This window comes from Dipodomys ordii, unplaced genomic scaffold (genome assembly GCF_000151885.1).
Source record: "Dipodomys ordii isolate 6190 unplaced genomic scaffold, Dord_2.0 Scaffold67, whole genome shotgun sequence".
NCBI classification, from domain to species: domain Eukaryota; kingdom Metazoa; phylum Chordata; class Mammalia; order Rodentia; family Heteromyidae; genus Dipodomys; species Dipodomys ordii.
In genome coordinates, this window is record NW_012267283.1 from 1218918 (window position 1) to 1242001 (window position 23084).

At 37.4% G+C, this 23084-nt stretch overlaps 1 protein-coding gene across 1 annotated transcript in view; it reads left to right on the plus strand.

The window, feature by feature from the left end:
* Kiaa0368 (KIAA0368 ortholog) overlaps window positions 1–23084 on the plus strand; it is a 133165-nt gene that overhangs the window by 102502 nt on the left and 7579 nt on the right. Inside the window, exons 26-45 of the mRNA XM_013023224.1 lie at window positions 1259–1404; window positions 2372–2426; window positions 3676–3790; window positions 5035–5103; window positions 6596–6713; window positions 7067–7234; window positions 8453–8532; window positions 9287–9392; window positions 10717–10764; window positions 11360–11481; window positions 13243–13393; window positions 15391–15456; window positions 16709–16798; window positions 18513–18579; window positions 19163–19254; window positions 19332–19398; window positions 19588–19779; window positions 20699–20907; window positions 22070–22113; window positions 22209–22401. Coding sequence (XP_012878678.1) covers window positions 1259–1404; window positions 2372–2426; window positions 3676–3790; window positions 5035–5103; window positions 6596–6713; window positions 7067–7234; window positions 8453–8532; window positions 9287–9392; window positions 10717–10764; window positions 11360–11481; window positions 13243–13393; window positions 15391–15456; window positions 16709–16798; window positions 18513–18579; window positions 19163–19254; window positions 19332–19398; window positions 19588–19779; window positions 20699–20907; window positions 22070–22113; window positions 22209–22401 — 2198 coding nt within the window. The remainder of the gene's footprint in view (window positions 1–1258; window positions 1405–2371; window positions 2427–3675; window positions 3791–5034; window positions 5104–6595; window positions 6714–7066; window positions 7235–8452; window positions 8533–9286; window positions 9393–10716; window positions 10765–11359; window positions 11482–13242; window positions 13394–15390; window positions 15457–16708; window positions 16799–18512; window positions 18580–19162; window positions 19255–19331; window positions 19399–19587; window positions 19780–20698; window positions 20908–22069; window positions 22114–22208; window positions 22402–23084) is intronic.

The following is a 23084-nucleotide window of genomic DNA, read 5'->3' on the forward strand; positions in this document are numbered from 1 at the left end:
CATGGGCAGGATAATGCGTACATTTCTTACCAAGCATTGCAGCCTCCTCCTTTGTTTACCCTCCTTTGTTTACTGGGGAGGCTGGGAAGGTCTCACTATTTCTGAGAGTAGTATGGATCCTTCCATTCTTGTCTTTAACAGTTTACACTGTATGGGGACAGCTGCTTTTCTCCCTGAAGTCCAAACAAGTTAGATGAGGTGCTGTATATAGTCTGAACCCTAGTCTGTCTCGTAGCCTGTCTTTCCTACTGGGTTAAGGCTATCCTCAAACTATTCCCAGCTTCTGAGCCTTAATTTTTCTAATCCTCTGGGAGTATACAAAGCCATCAAACCAAAGCAGTTTTTGCTGGCTGGGCAGGACACAGGTCTCTGATTGAACCTGTGTGCTTTGGGTTTATACTTCTGTCCTAGAATACCATTCATGTTCACACACATGTGATCTCTTCTGACTAGAGTTTGGGCTGAAGCTCTTGTCACTGCCTTCACACTGGCTTCCCTCTGTGGTAAAGCTCCGTTCTCCCCACTTAGGTAGATATATGTTCATGAACATGTATTGTCACAATTCCTTTCCTGAGTCCACACTGGTTCTTAGGTGGCATGGAAGAGGCCTTTGGTTTTTGACATATAAAAATGAGGTTCTTTTGCTTTTCCCATCTGAGATGTTTGACTGTAAGGCCTCTAAGATGATGCTACTCTACCATACCAGTGAACAAACTAGGAAGTAGATAGGCCAGTGGACCCTTTTGGCATCTGCTTGTTGTATACTATGCAGATCTTTGTCTTATATTTTATTTTGTGTAGAGCGATTTTCCCCACGGTTTTCTCTTTCTCTCTTGTTTGCAGCTCTGTAGTGTAAGAGGTGCTTGTCTCCTTTGCCTCAAGTTTTGCTTTGTGCTCTGTTAGGATTCCTTGTTTGTCTTATAAATCTAAAGTTCAGTATTTCTGGATTTTACCCATTATCTGCTTACTGTTGCCCTCTCTCTTTCCTATACTACCATACTGTTCTCTACAGTCACATGCCTGATTTTCAGATTCTTGGAGACTCAGGAAAGTTAATCATTGTCTTTAATCCATCATCTTCCTTCTTATGCTAGGTTTTAAAGTGAATAATTACTAATTTCTTCAGCAACTACATTTTGGTTGTTTGGATTTTAATGAGTGATAGTACTATTATACTGAATGATTGTTGCTTTAATTTTCTCAGGAAACTGTATTTAGTAGTTTAATTATGTATTGTTAATTTTTAACCTTTTCCCAGGTGCCAAAGTGAATGATGTGGTCCCATGGGTATTGGATATTATATTAAATAAACACATCATCAGCCCTAACCCACATGTAAGGCAAGCATCCTGCATCTGGCTCCTTTCCCTTGTAAGGAAGCTAAGTACCCATAAAGAAGTGAAGGTGAGTCAGACCGAATGTATGATCAACTCTGCTAGGAATCACAGTATTTATAAATGAACAGTGGAAAGGAAAGTGTATGAAAGGGCCATTAACCAGTAGTGAAATTTTTAAATTAGATATACATGAAGGAACGAAGGGTGATGGCATGGTAAATACTGGAAGGAAGATGATCTAAACTTGAATGTGTAATGTCAGAAGCTAAGGATGGAGGAGTCTCAGATTGGGGTAAAAGTTAGATTGCATGCAGTAGGCTACCTATAAGGGGACAGCTTCAGGTAATTTGAATACCCATGAAAATGTGGCACAGCAGAGTTATGGTTACTCTCATAAGACTTTACAATCTAATGTGCTTAATGCACAAAATTCTTAGTTTCCAAAGTAGAGTTTTGTTTTTCTAAGAAAGTAATTAATTTTTTCTGTGAGACTAAATTTTGTGCAGTATTTTCATAACATCCAACATCTATGCCAAACTTTCCTATGTATTGACTTGTAATGGAGGAATCTCTTTTATTGACTGTAATGCAGGAATCTCTTTTATTTGACTACCCCCAGTTTAATTCAGTAGTTCTAAGGTACAGCAGTATTCAAAATGTTTCTCCCTACCTGGGTGCTGGTGGCTCACATCTGTAATCCTAGCTACTCAGGAAGCTGAGATCTAAGGATTGCCAAACTGGGCAAGAAAGTCTATGAGACTTTTACCTTCAGTTAACTTGGAGAAAAAAGCCAGAATTGGAGGTGTGGGTCAAATATGGTAGAGTGTCCACATTGAGCAACAAAGCTAAAAGAGAATATGTTGTTCCTGAGTTAAGCCCTAGTACTGGCACCACAATAAAAAGTTACTTCATTATTCTTAATCAGTTTCTTCCACACATTATCTAACTTTCACGCATTAGCTACACTCTTAAAAAAACAACAACTAGGATTTCTAAAGATTCTCAATGTTCTAATGTTCTTTTTCTTTTCTCAGTCTCATCTTAAAGAAATTCAAAGTGCATTTGTTTCAGTTCTGTCAGAAAATGATGGTAGGTTCATAAATATTTGACATGTAAACCTCATTGAACTTGTATTTTAAACTTTGAAAAGTATGGGTTAATAAGCAACCACAAAAAACCTTTCTGAGGTATAAAATTAAAGCAAGAAGTATCATCCTGGAGTGGTGGTCCAAAAACAAAAAAATTAATAAATAAGCACTTTATTAGTATTAAATTGTTAGTGGCTGAAAATAAAAAATTCTAGTTATAGTGCAGGACACTTAAATTCCAAATTTATAAATTAGAACATGTTCTTTAGCTTTACATTAAAAAATGGGGCTGACCCTTGTACTGGTGGCTCACACCTATAATCCTAGCTACTCCGAGGCTGAGATCTAAGGATCCTGGTTCAAAGCCAGCCCAGGCTGAAAAGTCTATGAGACTCCTCTCCAGTTAACCATCAGAAAACTGGAAATGAACAAGTGGCTCAAAGTGGTAGACCACTAACTTTGAGCAAAAGAGCTTGGGGACAATGAGTGTCCAGGCCCTGAGTTCAAGCTCCGTGACTGACCGAAAAAAAAAATGGAGCTGGACCCTTGGATAATATTATTACCACTCCTAAGTAATTGCCTTCTGATTGCTTTTTCTCTCTGATTGAAGCTAGAATGATTGGATTAGACATGTAATAGTGGCTTTTGAAAAACATGTAGTTTTGGCTGGAAAGGTGGCTCAGTGGTAGAGTGCTTGCTTCGCATGCATGAGGCCCTGGGTTCGATTCCTTAGTACCACATAAGCAGAAAAAACGAAGTGACGTTGTGGCTTAAGTGGTAGAGCGCTAGCCTTGAGCTGAAGAGCCAAGGGACAGCACCCAGGCCCAGAGTTCAGGCCATGACCGACCAAAAAAAACAAAAACAAAAACACATGTGGTTTTCATTGACTTTTGATGTTTACAAAATAAGATGTAGGTTACTGAAATTCTGTGAGGCTGTTTTAGGTATGTTGTGTATAAATTACGCCAATATTTTGTCACAATGCACTATGTAGTAGCTCTATACAAGTCCCACTGTTGTCTTGGTTTGTGATGGACCTTCTCTGAAGGTAATTCTCATTTACAATAATATGTGCTGTCATTCCTACTAAGATGACATAGTAAATGTTAGCAAAATAGGCAAAATGATTGAATTCTCATTCTTTGCCTTGATATAGTTTGGGATTACATTTAACTAGTTTAAAAATTGACTTCATGGCCAAGAAACGATTTTTTTTTTTAATAACAAAATTTTGTCTGACTTTTCTGTAGAACTTAGCCAAGACGTTGCCTCAAAAGGCCTTGGGTTGGTTTATGAACTAGGAAACGAGCAGGATCAACAGGAGTTGGTATCTACACTTGTAGAGACACTCATGACTGGCAAAAGGTATGGCAAATTTGAAAATTTCAGAGTTACATAAATAGACAAGTTATGTGCACATATAGAGACAGTATAGAAGGAGGAAAAGTCTGCTTGCTATTTATTATTTGTTAAACCTTTTCTAAATTTTCAGTCAGTAGTTGTTACACCATGTAGTTATTCCAGTGTATACTTTTTTTTTTTTTTCTGGTCAGTCATGGGGCTTGAACTCTGGGCGTGGGTGCTTTCCCTCAGCTCTTCAGCTCCAGGAGAGCACTCTACCACTTGAGCCATAGCGCCTTTTTTCTAGTGGTTTATTGGAGATAAGAGTCTCACGGACTTTTCTGCCCAGGCTGGCTTTGAACTGTGATCCTCAGATCTCAGCCTCCTGAGTAGCTAGGATTACAGGCGTGAGCCACCAGCACCCAGCTATCGAATGTATACTTTTTTTTCTTTGTTGGTCGTGGGGGCCCTACCACTTGAGCCACAGTACCACTTTCGGATTTTTTCTGCTTTTGTGGTGCTGAGGAATTGAACTCAGGGCCTCATGCATGTGAAGCATGAGCCAACTTGCCAGGCCCAATGTGTACTTTTTATAAGCTGCCAGTTGGTCAAGGTTTCAAAGTCAAATGGTCCTGGGACATTTAAAACATTAACTTAAGAGAAATGCTAGGGCTGGGAAGGTAGCTCAGTGGTAGAGCACTTGCCTTGTATGCATGAGGCCCTGGGTTTGATTCCTCAGCACCACATAAGCAAAAAGAAAAAAGCTGTAAGTGGCACTGTGGCTCAAGGGGTAGCGCTAGCTTTAAGCTGAAGAGCTCAGGGACAGCGCCCACCCAGGCCCAGAGTTCAGGCCCCATGACCGGACCCCAAAAAAAAAAGAAATGCTGTAGTTGTTGATGGATAAATAAAAACTAAGATGTGAAAAAAAACAGCTTGTGTAGCATATATAATCTGATTTGTGAAACATGTTGGATGAGCCTTGAAATTGCTTTCTATTTATGTTGCTTTCTTTGTTGGAAGGCTAGCTTTTCATATGTGTTCACGCCTAATTTATTATAATTTTATTTGGGATGCTTTTAATATGTATTAATTTTTTCAGTCTGCACTTGGTTTTACAAAATTCCAGGCTAATGAAAAAGAACAGCTTACTTTTTAAAAAATCATCCATGCAGTAGATAAAATTATTGTTAGCTTATAAATATACCCATGTGTTTAATGCTAGTATATGAAATTTGAAGTTAATTTAAATTCTTGTTGTTTTGGTTTAGAGCTAAACATGAAGTTTCTGGAGAGACAGTGGTATTTCAAGGAGGAGGCCTTGGCAAAACACCTGATGGGTAAGTATTCCAGATCCATTGATCAATTAGTGTAGCTATTTAAATTTATTTTTAAGCAGTTGGGTAAATAGGATAATTATAAAGTTGGTTTTTGCTCTCAAGGAAAGTTCTTTTGGTAGAAAAAGACTTGTATGGGAAAAGCCTATTATCTTAGGTTGGATTTTCTGGGAAACAAAATCTGTGATAGAGAGTTGTATATAGGAAGTTTATTGGGGAGCCTCTTTAGGGCCAGCAAGCAAGCAGGATAGAGGGAGGGGTTCAAATACTGAACCCTTGAAGAGCTCTGAGCTGGGTTGGCATGGCCTTTCAGAGTTGTCTTGCTTTAAAGCACAGGGCCTGGGCCTTTATATTCCCTTCATATACCTTTATAATCCCTTCATGAGTAGTCGTTGATACTGGATTGTTCTGTGGTAAGCTGTGATCTCAGGCTGAAAGCTGAATCTGGCTAGGGTGAGAGCTGCGAGCTCCTGAGTCTGATCAAGGAGCTAGCTTGTCATTCCCTGTACCTAGTTTTTAATGGGGAACTCAGTGTCATAGAGTGCACTAATTTGGTACACTAATTTTAACTTCCTAGAGCTTTACCTCCTTTATTTTATCTTTATTTCAGCATGGTTCTATTATTACTTTTCCTTTAAGATTGTCAGATAAATCTTGCTGTTTTGCTGTAGACTTTCCAGGCTGTTTGTTCTCCTGTAGCTCATGGGTTTCACATCAGAAGTTTTCATTTCACTTACTCTCTGGTAGACTCTTTTTCGAGGGTTTTCTGTTTGTTTGGTTTTGGTTTTAAATTTTGCTTTGCTTTATTTTTGTTTTGATGAAGTAGCAAATAGTTTTTTAGGGGGGTAGCAAATGCTGTTTGTTCAGAGGAATATTAATTAGATGTAGGGTAGTCTGACTTAGAAAACACTGAGGGAAGATGAATGTTGTCTTTGAACATTATCATTATGAGAGAAGTTTTTCTAACATACTGAAGAATTATCTATTTGCCTTAGAATGTGACAAGAGATCCACTGCCATGGGAAACACAGGTACACTTAGGTTATTTACCAGCAGCAGTGTAGAAGTCTTGAAATCATTGATAAATGATAAGTATTGAAATCATTGATAAGAAGGTAACTTCTTACATTCTTCTCAACCTAGAGTTCTGTCTTCCTCTGATGAGATATTAGAAATAGAATTGAAAATAGAACTTTTTTTTTTGGCCTGTCATGGGGCTTGAACTCTGGGCTTGGGCAGTGCTCCTGAGCTCATCAGCTCAAAGCAAGTGTTCTCCCACTTGAGCCACAGGGCCACTTCCAGTTTTCTGGTTGTGAATTGTAGACTTCCATGGATTTTCCTGGCCTGGGCTGGCTTTGAACCTCAATCCTCAGATCGTAGTCTCCTAGGCGTGAGCCACTGGTGCCCAGCCGAAAATAGAATTTTTAAATGGTGATATAGATGTTGTCATCTGTATTAGGCTGTATTAGTATAACATACTTCTTTTGTTTCCCAGCCAGGGGCTTTCTACGTATAAAGAACTATGTTCTCTGGCAAGTGATCTTAGTCAGCCAGATCTGGTGTATAAATTTATGAATTTGGCCAACCATCATGCAATGTGGAACTCAAGGAAGGTAAATTGCTCTTGCAGGACAGTTTTGTCTATATTGTTGTATTGGGGTTAGCCCAGGATCTCACAAATGCTCAGCAAGGGCTCCTGACTGGACAGTTTCTGTTTGTTTTTTTTTTTTCTTCTCCCATCCAAAACTAAGTCTGCTATATTAAAAGATAGTGCCAGTTGATATATAGTATATTCTCTAAAATGACTATCCCTGAGAACCAAACCATTGCCTAGCTACTGTAGTGTGAAGCTGTATTTAGGGACTAGTTTGGGAGGGAGACATTTATGGTCTTCATGTACTTAATATGTTAACATTTTACTAGAAAAGATATGTTTGAGTTATTTGACCATCCTATTCATTTTTAGGGTGCTGCTTTTGGTTTTAACATAATTGCTACAAGAGCTGGAGAACAGCTGGCTCCTTTTCTGCCTCAACTAGTTCCTCGTCTTTATCGTTATCAGTTTGATCCCAACCTTAGTATTCGACAAGCTATGACAAGTATCTGGAATGCATTGGTTACTGACAAAACAATGGCAAGTATTTGTGAACCCCTGGGGTGTTAGGACAACACTGTAGCTTGTCTGTAATCATTCAAAAGCATTTTAATGCAGTGCTCATCTTTATTTCTACTTTGCATATTTGTTTGCTTTAATAAATAAGCTTTCTTTCAAAACATCAAAGTTACTGATGTCAACATACATAGAAATCTAAAAAATGGAAGCAATCTAAATGTCTACCAAGTGGATGGCTCAAGGAGTAGCAGATATTTATGTATGTGAAATGCTATATTCCAATAGGTATTATGTATGGATATCATGGAGAAGTCATGCATAGTTATACTTTTAAGGAATTTTCTTAGTTAGGGAGACAGACAGGAAGCAGGCAGTTACTATAAATCTTTTTCCTCTGTCATCTGTTGCAGTTTTCAGTATTACTGTTTCTCAGGGTTTGTCTCTGTGTACCTGTTTTCACAATATCAATTCCAGGGCATACAAACACTGTCTTTATTGTAATTGTTTTTGTTCTGAGTCCTGTACTACTGATGAAACATGCACTCCAGACTTACATATGTAACTGCCTTCTTTTTGTCAGTCATGGGGCTTGAACTCAGGGCACTGTCCCCGAGCTCTTTTGCTCAAGGCTAGCACTCTACCACTTGAGCCACAGTGCCAATTCCAGTTTTCTGGTGGTTAATTAGAGATAAGAGTCTCATGGACTTTCCTGTCTTGTCTGGCTTTGAACCATGATCCTCAGATTTCAGCCTTCTGAGTAACTAAGATAACAGGCATAAGCCACCTAACAGCCTTCTTGACATGTTCACTTGGCTATTGTTTCAAGATATCATAAAGTTAACATGACCAGAACAGGACTAAGAAAGCAATCAGCGTCCTCTATTTTCCTTTCTGTTCACACAGCCAAGCCAGGAGCGAGGTATTATGTGCCAGGATGTAGAGGTGAGATAGAGAAAGAAACCTTTGGGCTACATGAATTATAGCAGGCATTGTAACCAAATCCAGGTGATTGGACTTTATTCTCATGAATTCAGAAATCAGGAGAATCAGATTTGTCTTCTTGAGTGAATACTATACCAGCATCCAGCAACCAAAACAGGAGAGATTTGTAGTCTTTGAGACCTAGAAAGGCTCACTTATACTGTTCAGAACAGAATAGAAGTCAGTACAGTTGATTGGCAAATAATTTGGTTGTTGATGAATTTTATATTTTCAGTTTTATCTTTTTGCTTTCATTAGGTGGATAAATATTTGAAGGAAATTCTTCAAGATTTAATTAAGAACCTTACCAGCAATATGTGGAGAGTTCGAGAATCCAGGTACCATTTTGAAATATGAGTTAAATAGATGAATTTTTTTGTTTGAATTTATAAAATTTTACTTCATTTTAGAAAAATTAAGTTAAAACTACTAAAAATATTTCTTGTTGGATTAGAAAGTTTTCATCAACTATTTAAATTAGACGATTTAAAGGTTAGTAATTTTCTTGAATTTATATAAGCATGAAATTAAGGTAGCTGAAGTTCATTTGTTTATTGATAGATATCATGACATATTTACATACTTCAATGGTGACTGCATAGGGCACTTATTTATGTATGCAGTTTATATTCGTTCATTCCCTCTCATGTGCTTGGCAGTGTTCTAGCCCTTGAGGGCAAACTGAGATTGTATTGAAGTTGTGAGAAACATATTTTTTTTTGTTGGTTGTGGGGCTTGAACTTGGGGCTTGGGTGCTGTCCCTGAGCTCAAGACTAGCGCTGTGCCACTGTGAGCTACAGTGCCATTTCACAGACTCACAGACTTTCCTGCCTGGTCTGGCTTTGAGCTTTGAACCTTAGATCTCAGCCTCTAGAGTCGCTAGGATTACAGGTGTGAGCCACCAGTGCCCAGCTGTAACAAACTCTTGATGATTGCATATGCCATATATATGGGGTCTATTTGAGGTGTTAAGAGAAAATAGGCATGACCCTCTTGGGGTGAGTGGATTAGGTCAATTGACAAATTGATGTCAATTTGTCATAGCAAAATATAGAGCTTTCTTTATTTGAAATCAATCTTTTTTATTTGCAGCTGTTTAGCTTTGAATGACTTATTGAGAGGAAGACCCTTAGATGACATCATTGATAAACTTCCAGAAATTTGGGAAACCCTTTTTAGAGTGCAAGATGATATCAAGGTATTGTAGAAAGGATCTGCATTTATTTAAAGAATAGCTTAAAATGCATTTTAAAAATAAGGTATATAATTCAGGATTCTTATAGTCAAACAAATTTTAAGAAACCTCAGTATCTTCCCCAAATTTTACCACTGAGATGCCTGTCAAGTTACAGAGGTTGAGCATCTTAAATCTACACTGAGTTGATTTAAAAGAAAAAAAAAATTAGGCTACAGCTGAAAATTTCTTTCTGTTGAGCTCTTATGACACTTGGATTAGAGATAAGTAATTGTTCTGAAGTAATTCATAACTCTACTGTGGATCAGTTTCATAAATTCAGCTAGTCATTGCCAAATAATGTGATTAATGAAATATTTCTCTTAAATTTTTTAATGTTAGCTCATTTCACTGTAATGAAATCCCTGAGATAACATATAAAGATATATATATATATATATATATATATATATATATATACTCTTATCTATATGATTCTATAGATCTATCTCTGTCTCTATCTCTATCTATATAGATATCTCTATAGATATAGATATAAATCAATATCTCTATAGATCTATATCTCTTACATCTATAGAGATACAGTCTGTATCTATAGATATCATATAGTTTTGTAGGTTCAGGTATGTGATTGATTGGTCCCATCCCATTGATTAGGCTGTGGCAAGGCAACACATCACATAGGAACCTGTGGTGGAGCAAAACCACTTTGCTCCAGACTAGGAAGCAAAGAGATGGAGGAAAGATCCTGCAGTCACCTTCTTTGGCATACTCCAGTGACCTAAAGGTCTCCCCTGGCCCTATCTCACATAGGTTCCTCTAGAGCCTTTAGCGCATGGACTTCTGAGGGACAAATAAGATCCAAATTATAGCACTGGGCATTTTAAATTTTAGATATTTTCATATTCGTTAAAATTACTTCTGGCTTGTCTTCTGTTGTTGTTGGTGGTGGTTTATTCATTAGAAATGTTAAGTCTTTCAGAATGATTACACAGATCTTTATATATTTACTTTTATAATACATTTGTTTCTGATTTATGCTTCATAGCTGTATATTTATAGCTATTAAGGTCATAAGAAATAGTAATACAGCATGGTAATATGTTTTTGATAGGAAAAGAGCCTAATGAAAAATATATGTATATATATATGTATGTACACACATGAATACACATACATATGTATATGTAATATAGTCTGATGTTGAAAGAAGTTTTTTTTTTTTTTTTGCTATTCTCTGTAAGCCTGAGGTAGTTAATTGCACATTTCAGGGTAGAAGAGAATGAACCTTCTAAGTTATATAATGCCAGATTTTTCTCATTTTTAGGAGTCTGTACGCAAAGCAGCAGAATTAGCACTGAAAACTCTGAGCAAGGTGAGAACTCTCAAATTATAGTGGGTATCGAGTTGGGCAAGTGTTCTATAGAATCTTGACAATGCTTTATTTTTTTCACCATGAGATGATATTGAGTTGCCAGGTGATTATATTCATGTTAGAGCTCAATGCTCTTAAAATGACTGAGAGAGTGGGTGCTGTGAACTGGAATATTAGTGTCTTTAACACAGCATACCTGTGGTCTCTTTAAATGGTGAACTTTCTGTGTGTCCTCACATAAGGTATAACTTTCACTTGATCTGAAAGGACACATCACTCACCTGCATCATTTGACGTTTGTCTTCTCTTATTACATATTTCTTTCACTCCATGTTATTCTCACTTCATCTTTACCTCTTGTTCCTTATTACATAAATCAGAAAATCAAACTTTAGAGAGTAAAATGCAACCCTAAGTTTTATATTTTGTTATCAGCAGTCCTAGGACTCAGTAACAGTACTCATTTCTCTGTGGAAGCATATTGTGTCATAGAAAGTAGACATTCACTTCTCCTGATAGTGAAGTGAAAAACACTTTGTCAGAAGAGTGGTTGAGAGGCCAGTTTTTACTAATGATCATGCTCTTTGTATGTGAGGTTTGTGTGAAAATGTGTGACCCTGCCAAAGGAGCAGCGGGCCAGAGAACCATCGCTGTCCTCCTCCCTTGCCTTCTGGACAAAGGAATGATGAGTCCTGTGACAGAAGTTCGAGCCCTCAGGTGTGGATCAGTTGATGAAATGAATGTATTGGATTTACTCAGATCTAACCATTTAGTGAAATTCATGTTTCTTTGAATGTTAGATTCTCAAAAAAATATGGAGAAGTAGATTGAAGAGAGTCCATTGAAGAGAGTCCATTTATGAGAAGTTGTTATGTGAGAATATTTTCTAGGTAACATTCTTGTAAAGATTTTAATTTGACTGATATTTTCAGTCATGTTCTTTAGTCATTTGCCCTTGTCCCCGACAAGCACAGTGTTCTATTATTCCTTAGAAGATTGCTGCTCTCAGTAATCTACAATACTGATGGTCAATGACTTCTAAGTCCATTGGGTAAAAGGCTGATGAGGAACCACTTTATGATCAACCACACTTTTTGTGTGTGTGTGTATATGGAGCTTGAACTCTGAGCCTGAGCACTGTCCCTCAATATTTTTTGATAGGGTTCTACTGCTTGAGCCACAGCTCCATTTCCTACTTATTTCTTATAGGTTAATTAGAGATAAGAATCTCACAGTCTTTCCTTCCCAGGCTGGCTTTCAATCACAATCCTAAGACCTCAGCCTTCTGAGTAGCTTAGATTACAGATGTGAGCCACTGGCACCCTTTTCTTTTCTTTTTTTTTTTTTGACTATTTTCCTATGCAGTCCAGGCTGTCCTTGAAAACCTCCCAAGTACTAGGATTGTAAATGTGTGCCCCTTCCCTTTTTATTTTTATTTTTTTTTAAAGAATTGAACCTATACCTCTATACAAGAGACAGAGGAACATGTTAAATGACACAACTAGAATATAATCAATGAGGACAAATGCGGAAAAAGGGAGGAGGGGGGGACTTAAAGGTTCAAGAAATTCAGTGAAGTGCAAAGGATGACCTTTACAACCTCATATCAACAAGTCAACTCTGTTTTAAGTGTGGGTATTTTGAAACATAGTCTTTCTATATAGCCTGAGCTGACCTTAATCTTGCTGGTTTCATACTTGATCCACCACCTTCAGCCTTCCAAGTGCTGGGTCATAGGCTTGTGCCAAAACCAAACGTTTTTTGTTTTTGTTTCTGAGTCACACTGGCGTCAAATTCATTTTTTCTGCCTCAGACTCCTGAGTTCTGGTTTTACAGTCATGTATCATCACCATGCTTGGCATTGAAGGCCAGCTCTTAAATTTGGTGATTAATCAGGGAGAGTTGGATGTTAGATGATTAAAAAAAAAAACGACTAGTATTTTCAAAGTATAGAAATGGTATTATAATAGTTTTTGTTTCTTAGGTTATACATATTGAAATTTAGTTACAAAATATCATTTCAGATATAGTGGCATGGGAATAATTGTACCTGGATGTATAGAGGAGAGATACAAATAAAAAAATGCTTGGCTATGTATTACAGATGGTTGAAATAGCAGAGAATACAGGTGTGGTTGTACATACTCAAAATCCCATTTGCTTGGGAAGAATAGACAGGATGACTGGGATTCAAGGCCAGCTTGGGTAAAAGCATGTCACTTCATCTGAAAAACAATAAAAGCAAAAGGACTGGGGGTCCAGCTTGAATGGTACAGCAATTTCCTACTAAGCTTGAGGCCATGGTTGGATCTCCAGTACTCCCCTCATTCTACTTCCAAGTTACCAGGATTTAGGTTCTCTAAACCTATAAGTGTATGTCTCAATGCAATAAATTGCAAAATGTCCTCATGGTTAGAATTATAAGGCTTCTTAATTGTGGTAAAAAGGATTTAGAAGTTGTGTTCTGTGTGTCTATAGCATTAATACCCTTGTGAAGATCAGTAAAAGTGCAGGAGCCATGTTGAAACCACATGCACCAAAACTCATCCCTGCTCTGCTGGAGTCCTTAAGTGTATTGGAGCCCCAAGTTCTCAATTATTTGAGTCTCCGGGCTACAGATCAAGAAAAGGTGAGTAAATAGCACAAGTATATATATGCTAATGTTCATGAAAGATGATGCCTGTTAAGGTAGAAGTCCACCTGGATAATCCTTCAGTGTCCTCAGACAACTCAAATAATACAGTCACCTCTCTTGACCTACTGTGTGCAATGTTCTGTACTTTTTCTAGAAGTGATAAGGAATCTGCCTCATGGTTTTTGAGAATCAGATGAAGACAGACAACCCCATCTTAAAAATGCATTAATGTAATCACCTTTAGAGTCCTTCCATGGACCATCATCCTGCCTTGCAAGTAAAAAGGATTTGTGCCTAGACTTCGGCATAGCCAAAATTATTCTGCTTTTTTTTTGGTCAGTTGTGGGCTTAAACTCAAGGCCTAGGTGCTGACCTTGAGCTCTTTTGCGCAATGCTAGTACTCTACTTCTTTGAGCCACAGCTCCACTTCTGTTTTTTCAGTGGTTAATTGGAGATAAGAGTCGCCTGGACTCCCTGCCCAGGTTGGCTTCAAACCACAATTCTCAGATTTCAGCTTTCTGAATAGCTAGGATTAAAGGGGTGAACTACCAATGTCTGGCTTATTTTGCTTTTAAAATATATTTTGGCTGCTTTGCTTTGATCAAAGTCATGTTTTAAAAATGGTAGATGAAACATTTATTGAGCAAAGTTAGTTAAAATACAGAAAGAAAGTTCTTCCCAGTGGATCTCCAGTATCAGTAGCTTCCTATTCATTTTTCCAAATACTTTTATGATTGTAGAAATGCTACAAAACCGAACAAAAATACTCATTTAAAAATAAGATAAAAAATAGAATTACACTATGAATACTGTACAACAAATAATTTTTTAATTCAATAACGAATATGTATTTGCATATTTCATTCTTTTTTCATGCATGTATATAGTATTCTATAGTCATATGGTTTTGAATTTTTTTGGAGGTTAAATGTTTTAAGGGTTAAACTTTAAACGTTAAATCTTTTTTTCTCTCTACTCCTTACCAACAAATAGCATCACTTCACTAAGTGAAAACATTATGGTTCTGTTCTTTTTTACTTTTGGTGTCCATTATCTTTTCATATGTGTTTACCAATTTCTTTTTCTTCTGTGCATTCTGTTTCTATTCTATGCCTTAAAAAAATTTTTTTTTATTAGGACTGTGATAGCCCTGTCATATGTAATGTGCTTTCTCTTAGACATTACCATTTGATTTTAATCTGCCTTGTTACTCTCATAGCTTATTTTATTTTGTCTTTGACTTAAGGCTGTATTCTTCATTCCTCATTCTTTCCTCTTTTTCCCCTTCTAGGTTTCTGTAGAATGTAGGTTAACATTAGGCACCTCACTTTTGCCCCAACTTTTGTAGGTTTAGGTAATCACTTGTTTGCTTTTTTCCCCTCTCATTTTCTCTAGATAATGTTATCCTTTCATCCAGCATGGTTTTTGCCAAAAACCACCCTTGTATCCAGGAGGCCTCATTATGGAGTTAAAGAACTAAATGTATATGGTTTTTTTTTCTTGTATTTTGAAACAATTAAAAACAATCTTCCATAGAAATTAGTCTATCATTTTAGCTAGATGGAGAGCTTGAAGCTCAGGAAGGCTCGCTCACTTGCTCGAACTCATACTATGTTACTTTCTTTTCATTAAAAATGTTGTTTTCCTCCTGTTGGTGGTGAGGATTGAGTCCAGGGTCACTTGCGTACTGAAAAGCATATGCTCTACTACTGAGTAACACTTCCCCACCCCCTAATACTATGTTCAGTTCTTAACTGCAGGTAATTTCTGATTATTGTCTGAAATGGAGGTATTTTGGGGCTTTAGTGAAAATCTACCTCTCTAGGTAAGTTGAAAGGAAAATAAAGAAAAAACATTAGAGTTAGTATTATGTTTGGCTTTGTCACAGATTATCTTCCTTTAGTTTGGAAATCAGACTTTTGTTGGAGCTTAATGTGGCTGGTTCATAATTAATTGAGTTGTCCTGAGTGATTTGAATTTGTATTCTTTAGGCTGCGATGGATAGTGCTCGACTAAGTGCTGCCAAGTCATCTCCTATGATGGAAACAATCAACATGGTGAGTGCTAAAAACAATAGAGTTTGTGTGCTTCATTTCGCACTCATTCTTCCAGGACTTTGGACTGAAGAGATGCATCAGCGAACTACTGTGACTCCACTTTTTCCTTATAAAATACTTTGTATTTTAAAATATTTCATGTACATAAAAGTTGTACAAGCTGGTTACTGGTGGCTCACACCTGTAATCCTAGCTACTTAGGAGGCTGAGTCCTGAGGATCACAGTTCAGTGTGGGCAGGAAAGTCCATGAGGCTCTTATCTCCAATAAACTACTTAGAAAATGCCAGTAGAAGCACTGTGGTTCAAGTGGTAGAGAGCTATTCTTGAGCCAAAGAAGCTCAAGGACAGTACCTAGGCCCTGAGTTCAAGTGCCAGGGCTAGCACCAAAAAAATGTTGTACATATTTATTAACATTTTTTTCTTCTACATTCCTAAATAATTCAATACTAGAATTATCTAGTTCAAGTTGCACTTATAGGAAAGAACAACATATTAAACAAGAGATTCCTCTGTAAATATGTATCATGTATCTTCTGGTCTATATGCTTAGAAAGCATAGTAGAAGATAGTAAAGGGAATCCAGTGGTGGTGAGATGTTTCAGGCACAGGAAGGAATTTGATGTAAAGAGCTACGTGGCCTTTGAAGTTCTGAGTTCTAAAGTTCCAGAAGTTTTGGCAAAGTCAGCTCTGCTACAGGCATATCCTGTAGTAGTTAACTACTAGTGCGCTATTGAAATTTTTTGCTAAGCAGATAAAAAAAATTTGGCCAAGTAATTGTTGAAATAGGCACAGAATAGGACAAGAGGAATGCATGTTTTTCACTACCTACTGAGGACTATTACCAAAATTTGATCTAAAATTATATATTAATTGATTTATTGGGGGAAAATCAAGTTTAAAGTTAGCAAACATCATATGGACTTATTTATGAAAAATAGAATATATTCATGTATTTTGAAAAAACTATAACAGTAAGTTGTAGATGGAGGTATTAAGGATTGTTTACAGTAGGCTACCACAAGTCAGTTTTAATCTTGTTTTTTTTAATATTAAACAGATTGATAAAGGGGAATATGTCTAAAGAGATCCTTTGTTGTTGGATGGTTTTTGTTCTGAAATCAGAACAAAATAAAAACAATATTTTTCTGTCAAATCCAGTGAGTTTATATTTGACATGGTAGGTTGTAACTGAAAATGTCATACTGATTTAAGTATTGCTAATGTTTGCCTTTATATTTATTCTTTCTGCAGTGCCTGCAATACCTTGATGTTTCAGTGTTGGGTGAACTAGTTCCTAGGTTATGTGAACTGATCAGAAGTGGTGTAGGTCTTGGAACGAAGGTAAGACAGTGTATTTTTCACAAGAAGGAGTGCTAATCATTGTTAATGTTTGAAATAAAAGTACAACAACCATCGTGTTTGAAATACATGTTTCTATAAAAATATTAGATATTAAGCATTTTGTTCTGTATTTATACTAATAACTTAAAATGTAAGTTTGAAATAAAACTCAGGAAATATGATCTTTTTTAGTGGAGCCATTTCTGTTCACCGGTTCCTGTATAAATACACTTAGGCTCTCCTTTATTGTGGGTTAATGGAAGTGCTCACTTAGTTGTCAGGAATTGATTGATGTTGTTATTAGAATTTTTTCTAGGGGAGGTCAAGCAGGTGTATGGATAGAAAAAAATGCTTACATTTTCCAAGGATCATTCACCCCATTTTGATCCTAATTAGTTTTGAGGCAGGGTCTTGCTATGCAGCCTTAAATTTTCCCTCCTCCTGCCTCTGCCTTGGGAATGCTGGGATTTTACAGGTGTGCACCATGTCATCTTTGTCCCTTTTTTTTTTTTTGGTCTATGACTGAGACTTGAACTTGGTGTCTGATGCTTTCACTCATAGCTGACGCTCTACCACTTGAGCCATGCCTCCAGTGCCCTTTGTGTCATTTTTAAGACAACCATAATTTGCTTTTTTTCTTTCTCATGACAAAATGAATGTTCATATTTAAATCTTTTATCATTTATATATTAGGAGAAAGTTAAAGGTGCTTATTTTATCATGCAGAGAAAACTGTTCTTTATAATTCTTTTTTTTAACTTTGTAACAATTTGTAGCTCCTTTTTCTTTTTAAAAATTGAGATTAGGTGATTACATAAATTTCACAGTGTTGTGGAATAGTGATACTTAAAGTCCAAACACGTTTTAACCTTCACAAGGCAAATTGTCATTGTCATGGTTATAGTTCATTTCTTTCCAGTGTATTTTTCTCTCTGTGTATTGTAATATCTATAATGTCACTTTTTAAAATGTATCAAGGGACAACTCACTCTTTTTTTCTTTTTGTCTTAAAGCACTGTGGTGACTATCTTTGAGCATATACCAAAGATACTTCTTTCTTATGTTTTTGTTGGTGTTGGGGTTTGAACTTGGTTCAGTGTGTTTGCTAAGCAGGTGCTCTTATCACTGAAGTACACCTTCACCTTCAGCTGTGAATTTTGCTATTTATTTTTGGGATAGAGTTTCACTTCCTGCCTGGGTGCCTGCCCTAGCACAGTCTGCCTAGGATAGGTTTCCTGTTTAGCTAGAATAACAGCTTTGTGCTGCCAGGTTTAGCTCTTCATTGAGAAGAGGCCAAAACTTTTCTCTCTGGGGCTGGCCTCAAACAGAAAATCTTACACTCCCAAGGAGCTCTGATTACAGTTATGAGCCACTGGCACTTGGCTCCAAATACATTTCCTTTGATTAAATTTCTAGAAGTGAGAATGATAGCAGAGATCTAGTGATAACTCTACATTACCCTCTCAGAAGAGTTTACCAATTTTTTAACTTTATGATATTTAAGATTGCTCATCTTCCTGCTGGAGGACTTAGAAAAAAAATCTCTGCATTCATAATTTGAATAAATTTTCCTTTTTCTAAATTGAATCCTGGAGGAGCCATTTGGCTTCATGTGTGTTTCATATCTTTAAATCTTTGCTATCTAAAACAAAGGGTTTGTTAGGTAGAACAATTGTGACTATTAGATTTAGGCCTTTCTTTTGTAACCCTGCAGGGAGGCTGTGCCAGTGTCATTGTGTCTTTAACCACTCAGTGCCCACAGGACATAACACCTTACTCAGGTCAGTTTGTTCTTTGATGTATGGAATAGTGAAAAATATGTTTGTGAAGCCATATGCTTTCCCTCCCTTCAGATCCTATCCCCCAGTCTTCTGTTTCCATTGTCTTAAAAGTGATTATTGCTTTCTGTAGTATTGGGAAGTTAAGGTACTTGTTTACCATTTATTGCTCATGCCTGCCCACCCCCTCTCCCACTTTAGTGGTTGTAAGGATTGAATGCAGGGCCTCATGAAGTGCTCTTAACAGTTGAGATGTTCCCCCAGGTCAGTAACTAATCTCACCTCAGTACTTTCCTCTTCTTCCATAGGCTCTTAGGAGGGCCTATTGAATTTTATGTACCTACCTTTCATTATTACAACTTTTGTCATAATATTCTAAACACAAGTTAATTTGTGATTTTCATCTCAAGTAAAGTGAAGCATACAGTATATAGTACAAATAATAACATTTAAGAGACCTCCACCACCATGGAGTATAAATCAGATATTTCTGGGTAATAGATATTTCTTTGCTATAGCATATGGGGAATATAGCAGAAAATGTGCTTAAGCAAGTATCAGCTATTTTCTAATTTATTTCTAATAGGTAAACTTATGAGTGCTTTGCTTAGTGGCCTGACAGATCGGAACAGCGTGATTCAGAAATCCTGTGCATTTGCTATGGGCCATTTAGTCCGGGTGAGTCAAGTTTCTTTTTTAGGTAAATAAGCTCTTTGATAATTATAAAGGAATGACTAAGACTGTTTCTTTTTCAGACCTCACGGGATAGCAGTACTGAAAAACTGCTGCAGAAGCTTAATGGCTGGTATATGGAGAAAGAAGGTTCATTTTTCTATTTTATGTCATTTGTAATTTTGATGTTAACCTGAATGGAGTCATAGAGATTTTACTGCTAGGAAAATTTCTGCTAGATTTATGTGTTTGTTTTGCTTTGAGCAGTTGTTTATTTAGATTAATTCCCCTCCTCGCCCAGATAGTGTTATAAAACTTTTGGTTTCTTTTTCTCTTCAGAACCCATCTATAAGACCTCTTGTGCTTTGACTATTCATGCAATTGGACGATACAGCCCTGATGTATTGAAAAACCATGCCAAAGAAGTTCTGCCCTTAGCATTTCTAGGCATGCATGAAATAATTGATGAGGAGAAATCTGAAAAAGAAGAATGTGACTTATGGACTGAAGTTTGGCAGGAAAATGTGCCTGGTTAGTAAACAGTAACTGTTAATAAGCCTGTTTCTTAGAAACCACAGCTGGATATGTATATATATATCTCTATATATTTATTTGGTAGTACTGGTATTTGAACTTGGGGACTTGTGCTTGTCAGGCAGGCACTCTTTTGCTTGAGCCATACCTCCAGCCCTTCTTGGTTTTGCTGTTTTTCAAGTAAGGTCTTGGCTTTTTGCCTAGACTAGCGTGGACCATGACCCTCTCTTTATAAGTTACTGTGTAGCTGCGATGACACACCACTGTACCCACCCTTCTGTTGGTTGAATGGGGTCTTGTGAACTTTTTGCCGTGGCTGTTCTCAAACTGCGGTCCTCCTGATCTCAGTCTCCATCGTTGCTAGGCTTACAGACATGAGCGACTATACCTAGCCTGGAATTTTTTACTTAGTATGTTTTCCACAATCTCCTCTAAAAGAGTTACTTTCCCAGGACTTCTAACAACAGACATCTCATTTAATTTTAAGTCCATCCAAATTTCTGAGGTTATAAGGTTGACACTCAGAGGTCTTCTGTTTTAAGTCATTGCTGTCCTTGTGAGCGAATATAAACCCAACCCAGACAAAGTGGAACTTAGTGTTAGTTAAGAGTATTATAGTGTTTGTATGTTGCTTTACAGTATTATTTTAGAGCACTGTTTCTCAGCATTTCACCTTGACGTTTATTAGTGAATGATAACCATTGGCACGGCACTCTCCTAGGAGTGCATCCGAGATTATAAAGTCCCGCTGTTACAAAAAGAAGCCACATCTCTCATTGTTTCTTTTTAAGAGAGTTTGGCATTTGAACAGTTGACAGTCATTGCTTTAAGCCCCTGATTTATAAAAGAAAAATCATTTAATATATCTTCTGTTGCTTGAACTTATTTTAAATTTGCTTTTTTTTTTTTAACCTAGGTTCCTTTGGAGGCATTCGATTATACCTGCCGGAGTTGATTGCCATTACCCAGAAGGCTTTACAGTCTCAGTCCTGGAAAATGAAAGCCCAGGGTGCAATCGCCATGGCGTCCATTGCAAAACAAACCAGCAGTCTTGTGCCTCCATATCTGGGGATGATACTGAGTGCATTGCTGCAGGGCCTGTCTGGGAGAACATGGGCAGGAAAGGTAAAGGAACCATTCATGCCCAGTTACATTTAAGGTATCCTTAAAGGATATGACTTTGTTTTTCATTTTCTGGAAATGTAAGAATCTGGTTTACTGTGACTTCCGTGTACTGTTTTCGCAAAGTAGATTTACTAGCCAGTGAGAGACTGGGTAGACATTGCCTGATTATGATATTTCGTTGCAAAGAGTAACACTCATGTCCTCGAATAATGCATAGTAATCCTGGAGATTGATGTATTTTCCATTTTCAGCCTTGTAAGTTAACCTCTTAAACTAGATTGTTGTACCTGTTGACCTCATAAGCAGTTCAGGATTGGCCATATGAGAAGTTAAAACAGAAGTCAGAGAACCGTTTTTAATCCTGGAGCTGAAGATACCCATATCTGAGGTTTGAATTAGGAACAGCTCTGTGTATGTGTATGTCTTTCTGACATTTGAACTCAGGACTTGGTGCTCTACCACTTGAAGCAAGCTTCAGTCCTTTCAGTCCTTTTTGCTTAGTTTCGTTTTTTTTTCTAGTTTGTATTTTATGTTTTGCCCAGGCTAGTGGGGCAATGATCTCTTCTTACTCACACTTCCTGCGTACCTGGGATGCAAAGTGTGTACCACTGGACTGGCTCCTTTTGCTGAGATGGTATCTCACTAACTTTTTACCTGGGCTGGCCTCAGACCTTGGTCCTTCTGATCTTTGTCTCCTGAGCAGCTAAAATTGAAGGCATGGGCTACAGACTTGGCCAGAAACAGTGTCTTTTACAGAAGAGCTATAGGAAGTTGCATACAGTGAGCATTTGATGGAGAACATGATATTGTGGCTCTATGTAATGCTGTACTGTAGTTAATAAAGTGGTCAACAGTGCAGTATTGTGGGAATAGTATTGGACTGGAAGTTCAGTTGTAATTCTGATTTGATATTCCTACCATGTGACCTTGGTCAGAGCAGTTCTCAATCTTTTATATAATAGAGGTGACGATAATTCATGGACCAGAATAAATTTTGGTGTATGTGCCTTTAACAGTAAAGCACATTAATGATAAGATGCATCATCATAATGTTTGTCGCCACAATTTAATATTCCCAAGAATATTAAAGTCATTAGGGTCATAGAAGGAGAATATGACAAGTATGGGCTTAATAGTATTCCCTCGTCTTTCAACCCTTCAGGAAGAACTATTGAAAGCCATTGCCTGTGTGGTGACAGCTTGCAGGTAAATGTTCTTTGAAAGAAGATGCCATTTCTTAAACTGAAGCTTAAGCGGCAGCCTTTATTAACTGGTCTGATGCTTTTGTGTGGATCCTGTAGTGCAGAGCTGGAAAAGTCTGTGCCCAGTCAACCCAGCATAAATGAAATTCTTCAAGCTGTTTTGAAGGAATGTTGCAAAGAGAACCTCAAATACAAGATTGTAGCAATCAGTTGTGCAGCTGATATTTTAAAGGCCACCAAAGAGGACAGATTCCAGGAGTTTTCTGACATTGTCATACCTCTCATCAAGAAGGTAATGGCCATCTATGTATCTTTATCAAATCTGGCTTATCCTTAAAACTTTTAAAAAGATTTTCCTGGCTTCCAAGTGCATGTTTCTTACTAGGATTAATTTAGCTGTAAGTATCAGAAAACCTCAAAATATGTTGGCCTCATACAAGATAGAAGTTTGTCTTCCATATAATAATTGAGACCCTCACAACCTTCATGGACTCTGGTTAATTATAGTCCCCAGTTTGGCCACTCCTATTCCTTACCCATCATCCAATATAAATGAGGAGACTATATGGAAGGAATAACATTGGGCATGTTATTCTCTAAAGGAAGGTTCTGGACACCATTGCGTGACATTTGCACTTATACCAAGTGCAAGTTCTGTACCACATAGCCACACCTGGTGGCAGATGAGTCTAGAAATAGTAGTCTTCATTCTAGATGGGCATTGCCCTTCATGAAGGAGAGAGTAGGTTGATAGTGAATGAACAGTTGTTGTCACAATAAACTTGCCATGAAAACCTGATGGAGATCCCTTGTGAAGACAGAGTGAAGACAGGGCCCATGGCTCATGTGGATCACTACTACAGTACACTGGATGATTTTGTTTGAAAACAAAGCAAGCAACTTTTAGTTCCTTCCTTTTCCTTTGCCTTCCTTCCTTCCTTCCTTCCTTCCTTCCTTCCTTCCTTCCTTCCTTCC